The 9,521-nt window shown below is 40.1% G+C and overlaps 1 protein-coding gene across 1 annotated transcript; it reads left to right on the top strand.

Annotated features, from left to right (window-relative positions):
* Positions 1–2,796: 2,796 nt before the first annotated feature.
* Positions 2,797–6,390, top strand: LOC111971094 (aryl hydrocarbon receptor-like). The gene is made up of 4 exons (XM_070445874.1): positions 2,797–3,458; positions 4,219–4,239; positions 4,364–4,554; positions 6,365–6,390. Exons 1-4 carry the CDS (start codon positions 3,418–3,420, stop codon positions 6,388–6,390), a joined length of 279 nt encoding a protein of 92 aa, XP_070301975.1. The 5' UTR covers positions 2,797–3,417.
* The last annotated feature ends 3,131 nt before the right edge of the window (positions 6,391–9,521 follow it).

Here is a 9,521-nt window from a genome sequence, read left to right as displayed (position 1 = left end):
CAGACAAACGAAAAAGGGATCGTGGCGGCTAGTAGGACGGTGACGACGACCGCCGAGCACCGCCCGAACAGGCAGGGGAGCCAACTTCGGCGGAAGTCGTGACAGGAATATTCTGTTAATAAGCTACAGTTCCGTGAAAAATTATTTGCCCCCTTCTGATTTGCTCTATGTTTGCATATTTGTGTTGCTTTTTAACCATTTTCACGTAGACTTGATTGTGTGTTTTGGATCATTGTCATGTTGCATGACCCAGCTGCGCTTCAGCATCAGTTCATAGACGGATGGGCTGACATTCTCCTGTATAATTCTCTGATACAGAACATAATTCATGGTTCCTTCTATTAAGGCAAGTTGTCCAGGTCCTGGGGCAGCAAAGCATCCCCAAACCATCACACTTACCACCACCATGGTTGACCATTGGTATGAGGTTCTTAGTGTGGAATGCAGTTTTTGGTTTTCACCAGACATAATGGGACTCATCCAAAAAGTTGACTCAAGTTTGCCAAAAAGCACCTGGATGATCATCAAGACTGTTGGAAAAGTGTTCTATTGACAGATTAGTCAAAAGTATAAGCTTGGTCTTTCAGGCCTGTTGTAAGTGTAGTATTGAGTGTAATTGGGATATACGGGGACAAATAAGTGTCCTGCCCCGTATATCGATGAACATCATTCCATACCTTTACAGATTGACTACTTGGTCATAAAGCAATATGGAACATATTACATACTGTGTCTTGTACTTTTAGAATATGCCCTTCAATCRGAGTCCATGTAGGAGGGTTATTCTCATTAAACCAGTGAAATAGTGGTCTAATCTGTGCTTTAGATATCGGAAGGACCTCACTCTTCGACCAGTTAATTTTATAACCAGAGAAAGTACTGAAAGAATCAATRACATTCAACAGGGCCCGCAGTYATGTGTCTGGTTTTGTGAGAAATACTAAGATATCATCAYRGTACAAAGAAATCRTGTGCACTATATCTCCCACTGAAAATCCTGTGATGCAAGAGTTCTCTCGAATCTTTTGAGARAGTGGTTCCAAAACCAAGGCAAACAGCATGGGGGAAAGAGGACACCCTTGTCTCGTAATACGACCAATAGGGAAGCAGAGCAGTCACCATTTCATTCATGTTCACTCTGGTTTTTGGTGTGTCATATAAAAGCTTAACACAATTGCTGAAATATGCACCAGAATGTAAATGCTCCAAAACCTTTAAGACATACTCCCATTCAACACAATCAAAGTCTTTCTCTGCATCAAGTCATACTACAACTACGTGTTCATCTGACTGTCTTACTTCGGAAAAGATATGAAAAAGGCGCCTTAAGTTATTCGTTGACATTCTATCTTTAATGAACCCTGGTCATTGTTAATCAATGTRCGTAGGTACCCTTGCAGCCTGAATGCGATGGCTTTAGCAATCGATTTCAAATMAACATTAATGAATGAGATTGMGCGATAAGAAGACGGCATAATGTGGTGTTTTTCCGGTTTACAGATCAATGAAATCAAGGCCTCTTGTAGAGTTGGAGGCAACATACCCTTGTCAATAATATGTTGATGCATTTCCATTAATGCATCTATTAATTGTTGTTGAATTTTGGGGTAAAATTCTACAGTGAAACCGTCTAGTCCTGGGGCTTTTCCTGACTGAAGGCTCATGAGTGCCCTCAGTATTTCCCCTTTGTTTATTGGCTAATAAATTCTTATCTGTCTCCGATAGCTTGGGCAGGCTAATAAATTCTTATCTGTCTCCGATAGCTTGGGCAGGCTAATAAATTCTTATCTGTCTCCGATAGCTTGGGCAGGCTAATAATTTCTTATCTGTCTCCGATAGTTTGGGCAGTTTTAGTGAATTCAGGAAAAGTTAAAAAAATATATATATTTCAGATTCTACATTTTCCAGATGCTTACGTGACTCCTTTTCACCCTAGAGGTGAATGATAGTATCTGTCCTCTCAGGTATGCCTGAGGGCCCTCATGATTCCCACAGGATAGGAGGAGAGGGAGCAGTTGGAGTATTTATTTCCAATAATTATTTTATCTGTAAAGACATACGTTTTTCAAAGATGTATGTTATGTTATGCTATGTTATGTTACGTTATGCTATGTTACTTTATGCCATGTTATGTTATCTGTAAATGTAGAAGTAGTAGTTTTCCCCAGCCACTTATGAAACGGTTTTATGTCATATTCATTTTGGTCACTAGAGGGAGCATACTCACATAACATTACCACAAYCCTTCTGGTTTTACACAAAAGAGAGATAATATAATGTTTGCACAAAACTCACTTTATGGTAATTCTGGACTGAAACAGGAAGAAAGAAAAGTGGTGCTATTCAAGCGTAACTTTTTTTTCTTTAGCTCTGGAGAAAATGACATGAAAGAAAGAAGAAAATGTTTTTGGAAGGTTTTGAACTTACCTTTTCTCACCTGAGGAAAGGTCCTCATGGTTATTTTAGTAATAGAAGGGCATAACCAAAATGAGCAAATCAAGATAAATATCSTTCTGAAAGGTTTTCCAACTTCACTAAATATATAATTGCATAGCCTAATAGCCAACCAACTTTACAAATAGTTGACAAGTTGTGCCAGTGACCAAATGGACCCTTGTGCTTATCCTATTTCTGTTAATTGCACGTGCCCTCTAACCTGAGGCCTAATCCTTGCGCGCGCCCTCTAACWKAAMGCCTRTGATTCGCYCGCCTCCACCTCTGATCCTTGCGCGCTCTTGCACAAATCTGTGCGGGTTGCCTGGTCAGTCCATTTCAATGCGTGTACCCCGGCCTAACTGMGTTGTGAGGGGGGTTGTGGGCTCAGGTTGAGAGCGCGCTTTAGCTGCTCGTGCCACAAGAGGAGATTTGCAAAGATGCGTTAGCGAAAGAACTGCAACATATTTCAATGTCGTTATTATTTCCTCCTCAATTTTTTTCCACTAATGTTAACTTTGTATCGAAACGAATGATGACATGGACTTTGCATGACGAGGAAGGCATTTAATATCGGATGTCAACAGRATTTTACGCACCGGTTAAACACCGCGGAAGGGACGCACTTGCTGCTGCCACTTTTTGACCAATGTCAATTTAGCATTGCTTAWTTGTTGGAAAACTCTATGTCATTGTGATACGGCGTTTAGTTGCATGCAATAGCATTTATACAATCGTTGGCAGTATTTGTTTGCAGGCGTAATTARTTGAACCGCCTGACAAACATCAACGTCATTGATGTAGGACAAGAGGACTGATTCATCGGTGCATTGCTTGATCCATTCTTGAAAACAGTTTTCCTTCTGGACAAGATCTGGGGATGAGTAGATGGGTTATTAGACAACCATTACCGGGTTTATGTAGGTCGGCTCGGTCTTCACTTAACGTTGAATAAGTCGGCTATACCGCAGTAAAGCCTCAACCATGTATGCTGGACGGAAAAGAAGAAAACCGGTGCAAAGAGAGTAAGTGAGAGTTTTTTGAACGTTGCATTGGCTTGCGCAATGAACTAAAATGGCCCGCCATAACGTTATTATTTTTTATTATTTGATKATATATGAGTCAACGCTATATGACATGATAGTCACTCACGATCCATCCAAATAGCATGTATATATCTTCAATATTCTTTGGTGCAGACARATTTGGATATGTATACATTATAAGCAGTGTGTTTATCCTAGATAGTATATTGTGTCAGGATAATGATGCATAATGTCCTAAATAAAAAATAACTCAATAACTTAATTTGACTCCTAATCATGATGAGGTSAAATGGTTGACGTGATGTTCAAWTCAGATGGAGAGAGATGATTCAATTCGAATCCAAACGAACCCATGCCAGTGCTCCGGGCACAGGTGCAGGGCGCTCAGMGCTCGTCATTCTCAGGCCTTTTGTATTTCTTTTCGTTTCAGTATTTTTCATAGTTCAGTGTGCCATTAGTGTATCGTGTGAAACGTTCAAGTACTTGTAACTTGGCTATTAATATTTTTTTCACACTGTATTTACAATGTTATTATTGCTTATCTATAACTGGTTAAAAAAATAAGCTAAATAGGAGCGAAAATAATAAGTAAACTTATAAGAAAATAAGAACATTATTATAATCATATTGTTATTATTATTGTTATTATTATTATTATTATTGATATGGTGATTATTTATTATTAAACGTATATTATTATTATTAATACCAATATTTAATTATATGCTTTATCATTTAGCATCGAAGTGAAAGACCAAAAGTGAGTACTGAGTGGTAATATGTCCACTGTTTACCTTCTTATCAACATTGAGAGAATTATCCTACTGGCTTCATCATTTCCTCTGTGATTCCCTAATAAATCCCATGTCTCTTCTCCTGCTCAGACAGAAACAGACAGCTCCATCTGAAGGGACCAAGTCTAACCCATCAAAGCGACACCGGGACCGTCTGAACTCTGAGTTGGACCGTCTGGCCAGTCTACTGCCCTTCCCAGAAGAGGTCACGTCCAGCTTGGATAAACTCTCTATCTTACGGCTCAGCGTGAGCTACCTGAGGACCAAGAACTTCTTCTCAGGTGATTGTGTGTGGTGTGGTGTGGTGTGGTGTGGTGTGGTGTGGTGTGTGTGTGTTGGCTGCAGGTAACTGTGTGGAGGTTTTAAGTTTAGGATATGCACTGTAGTGACATACATATGACCAGTTATTTTGACATTTCCTTAAAATAAAATAAAACATAGTTATTATATATTATATGATATTATTTATTTGAAATTGGACTTTGTGCTGAAAATAATGTATTAGATTGTATTATCCAATTCCTTCTAAATGTGTTAAAAAAACAGTGTTATCTTGGCAAGGCCTTTCTAAGAAATGTTGCAACACGGTATCCTTTCACATTTTCTTCTCGAGACACAGCACACACATGATGTAAAGACAATACTGAACTACTCAATAAGCTAATCGATGACATACAAAACATATTTTTATCCACTTTCTATGTCAAGAATCACACCCTTACCGTCCTTCCTGTCTTCGGGTGATGCTGCAGTGCAGGSGCTGAGTTCTGGTGGCGGTGATGCATCATGCATAATTGAAAGGAAATGAGCTTAAATRATTTATAAAACGGAGGGAGGAAAATGTTTGTTTTAGACAGTCGATTTTAAAATGGTTGTTGAGGTGAGTCGAATGGAAACAGTGGGCATGACCCGACTCCGCCGTGGGTAAGAGCTGTGTTGGAAGATGCTGCATGGGGAATGGAAAGTGCATAGCTGACGAGGAGAGGAGAGGATAGGAGGAAAGGGCAGGGTTGAGATTGCTTAGAGGACTATCTTCAAGGCACACCGGAACAAAGCTAAAACATTGTGGGAGACGTTTCACCTCAATGACTGCTGGACCTTACTACCCAACGTTTATGGTTTTAAGAGATTTCATCTGAATAACTGAATAACATCACGTAGGTTCCCTCCGTCTATTTGGAAGTGGACGGGAGGATTGGAGGTTTGCGTTTGGATCCGCGTGTGTCTGTGGAGACAGTAACAGTGTTAATATTGGAGAGTACTCCACAGGGAGTTATTTGAATTTAATATACCAGGAGCAGAGACTCCCAGGAAGTCCCTTCCTTCCTTCCCATCCACCACACTGCTTAACATAACCTGGAGGAGAGGAAGAAAGAGGAGAGAAGGAAAGGAGGGGAGAGAATGAAAGGGCTAAATGTAATGGAGTATGATGGGTCCTCCTGAGTCCTCCGTGACYCTTTTCCTGTGATCAACAATATGATCATGTGTGAACATGTCTCGTCTCTGCAAGTCACTGCTCAATGACATATATGATACATTATGTTACACTATAAATCAACAATGGATTAAATGTAAATGGGAGAAACTGTTGTTTCATTAAATGGATTGAACACGTTAGATTTGATAACTGCATTATAACAGCAGCAGTGTAAATGAACATAAGCAATGTAACACTTGAAGGAAAAATACAAATCTGATCACATGTTTTGAATAAAGCAATAAAGCAATATGACCTAGTTACAGAAAATAGCTGTGGGTCTTCCTGCATTCGATGGCACCATTTTGCACCATTTCACCCAAACTAAGGGTACAACATGGGTATGCCACTCTTGTGTAGCCTTTGCAYTGAACCKTTYTTTATGTGAAAATAGTACKAATGCTATTTGATGTGCAGGGATTAGATGAGTTATGTTATGTTTTKCAGGCTTTTAGTGAAGASCTTGTGTGYTTTTTAAATGGAAGTTTAGCAACATGCCACCATAGCTCTTTAGATTCAACTGGCAACTAATACGTCATCACAGCATTTGTGCTGTGCAGTAGGATGGCTGAGGATTCTGGGTAATGGAATGTGACGTGGCTTTCTTTTTATAGGTTTTGACCAATGGGTGGTTGACTGAGGTACAGAGTAGCCTCGCACTGTACATAATTTAACATTGGTAGATCATTAGTTCAATGGTTTTCCACTGTGCCCTGGGTCTGAAAGAGACTGTTAATGAGTCTGACCATTGGAGATATTCAGAATGGCATTGGAGCACACATAGGGCAATCTTTACAGGGTTTTTGTCACAGAGAAGGAGTGGTCATGAGAGAGAGAGAGGGAAAGGGAGAGGGAAAGGGAAAGGGAAAGGGAGAGGGAGAGGGAGAGGGAGAGGGAAAGAAAGGAAGGGTGTGTGTGGGTATGGGTCACATAAGGATGGAAACAATTAAGCCAGACCGTAAAGCCTGACTTATTTGAGTTTTCTTGGTCATGTTTTTGCTAATGTGTGGCTCAGTTGGTGGAGCGTGGCACTTGCAACGTCAGAGTTGTGGGTTTGATTCCCACAGGGCGACCAGTACGAAAATGTATGCACTCACTGCTGTAAGTCCCTCTGGATAAAAGCGTCTGATAAATGACTCAAATGTAAATGTTAAGCTATTACATAACTCAGCTGAACTGTTTCCAGATGTGCAGCTTAGTGTCGAAAATCATTCATATGGTGACAATTGAATATTGTGTAAAGACCAGTTTACAAACAAATGTTCACACACTAAGGCTCTATTTCTTTCTGGCGCTAAGCGCCAGATTTGATTTGATTTGACACCAAGGCCTAAATGTTTTTAAGCATAACATTCGCACGTCTATACAAAATACTAGGCCTTTGTCAATTGTATCATTGCCAATGTTTGAGGCAGGTAAAAAAATAAAAAATCAGCAGTTGATATGGAGGACTGAAGAGTTTGGAGTAGCGTGTCTTCGGTAATCGAATGAGGGGCGCTCTTTGATAATGTGGCTGGATAGGCTACTGAATAAGCGAAACAAAGTATGCAGGTTGGTGATTTGTGAATAATGAAAAAGCATGAGGGAAAAGACTTACAAAATATTTCAAAGCACTCTCAGTAGGCCATTTGAAACCCCTTTATTCATAAGTTACCTGGATAATGGCCAGGATAAAATGGGCACCTATGCGATGCTGTTAAACCAGTCTCGATTAAGGGGAGGGGAGGCTATGTTTGGTTTTTAATCAAATGAAATGAAATTGGGGGGAAACAATCGTTTTCGAGGACACACCTCTAATATTGCCACCCCTACCACCTCAACGCAAGGGAGCTGATGTTAAGACAGGTAAATTGCCGAACCTCGCGTTAGGGCTGGAAAATGCCAGTGTGCCAGTGATGACGAAATTGCAAACTAACGTGCGTTTGACACTTACAATTGACAAAGGCCTAGTATTTTGTATAGACGTGCGAATGTTACGCTTAAAAACATTTAGGCCTTTAGTGTCAAATCAAATCACATTTTATTGGTCACATACACATGGTTTGCAGATGTTATTGCGAGTGTAGCGAAATGCTTGTGCTTCTAGTTCTGACAGTGCAGTAATATCTAACAAGTAATATCTAACAATTCCACAACAAATACCTAACACACACAAATCTAAGTAAAGGAATGGAATATATAAATATATGGATGAGCAATGACAGAGTGGCATAGGCTAAGATGCAATAGATAGTATAGAATACGGTATATACATATGAAATGAGTACTGCAAGATATGTAAACATTATTGAAGTGGCATTATTAAAGTGGCTAGTGTTCCGTTTATTAAAGTGGCCAATGATTTCAAGTCTGTATGCAGGCAGCTGACTCTATGTGCTAGTACACTGTGTGTACACAGTGCCATGGAACGAGAGAAGCCATTTAAGATATCATGCCTCTGACCTCATTCTATTTCGAAATATTATGGTGTTTAAAAAAAAAAAAAAAAAGATTGTTTTCCATTTCATATTAATCCCCCTGCTACCCTTYCCCTAAGCCTAGGCTACTAAGCCTGGTTCAACAGCGATGCGTCCTGTCTTTTTTACCCTGGCCTTGCAAAGTAGCCCATCCGTAAAAGGTGTTTAATGCTTCATTCGTCAGAGTGCCTTGAATTGAAAATATACTGCACATCCTAAAACATGCACACGTATGCCTACCTCCATACTTCATTGAACTTGTTCAGTATCCATCCCCATCTCCAGAGAGCACCTCTCATCGGGTTAACAAAGACACTCTCCTCCAAARGTATTTCAATTATTCAGTCCTGTAATGCAGTATCAACMGTAGGCCRAGGCTATATCTTGCTATTTGAGAACGTGCCTCACACATACAATACAATTCAACGGGAGCCTAGTATTTTTTATTTGAGGAGAAGTGCAATGCGTAAAGACATGTAGGCTCCTGAAGCCAATTCCAACAATGTTGGCTGCCAACACTCCAAACAAAGGCTATTGAGAAAACACAGTTTTCAGTGGTCACACACACACACACACACACGCGCACACGCACACGCACACACACACACACACACACACACACACACACACACACACACACACACACACACACACACACACTGTTACAATAATCTGCCGTCAGGGCCTAAATCATTTCCAGTTGTAGTCTTTGCTACAGTATAACACAATCTCAACCCCTCTTTCGAATGACTAAGAACATTCATAAGGAGGGCACAACGGTTGATAAATGAGTTTCAAATATCTTCTATTTACTTAGTATATCCTCATGTCTCTGAGGTTGCTTGAGGCATCATAGGCATCACTTACGGCCAGTTTCATCTGAAACATATTTGTAAATTTGATCTCATAATTTAGTCTACCAATATCCAACTTTTAGGGCTCTTTTTTAACAAACCTAACACAATGATTCATCTAAGCGCGGCGGTAGCACTATAGGTTCTGAGGGGGTGTCCGAAATATTTCTTTGCTATTTTCACACCGGAATTATGAGTACAATAGCTGGCGGTGCGTGAAAGGGCCGGGTTTTGATGAATAACAAGTTGTAGATGTGTCGAGGGCTTGGCCACTCACTGGCTTAATACTGCATGCTTTTGTCTCATGTTCTGTCGGTTATTGATGTCTTTGCGTTGTCAACTCCAATTCTGCTGGGAGCACGGAATATTCTTGTCCTGGTCCATTGTGGATTGATACTACAGTTAAACGTTAAATAGCAATGGCTACAGTAACGAGTAATAGCAAAAATAAACGCACACAA

This window comes from Salvelinus sp. IW2-2015, linkage group LG12, assembly GCF_002910315.2.
Source record: "Salvelinus sp. IW2-2015 linkage group LG12, ASM291031v2, whole genome shotgun sequence".
NCBI lineage: Eukaryota > Metazoa > Chordata > Actinopteri > Salmoniformes > Salmonidae > Salvelinus > Salvelinus sp. IW2-2015.
Note: the sequence above shows the minus strand (reverse complement) of the source record. Positions and strands in the feature narration are given on the sequence as shown.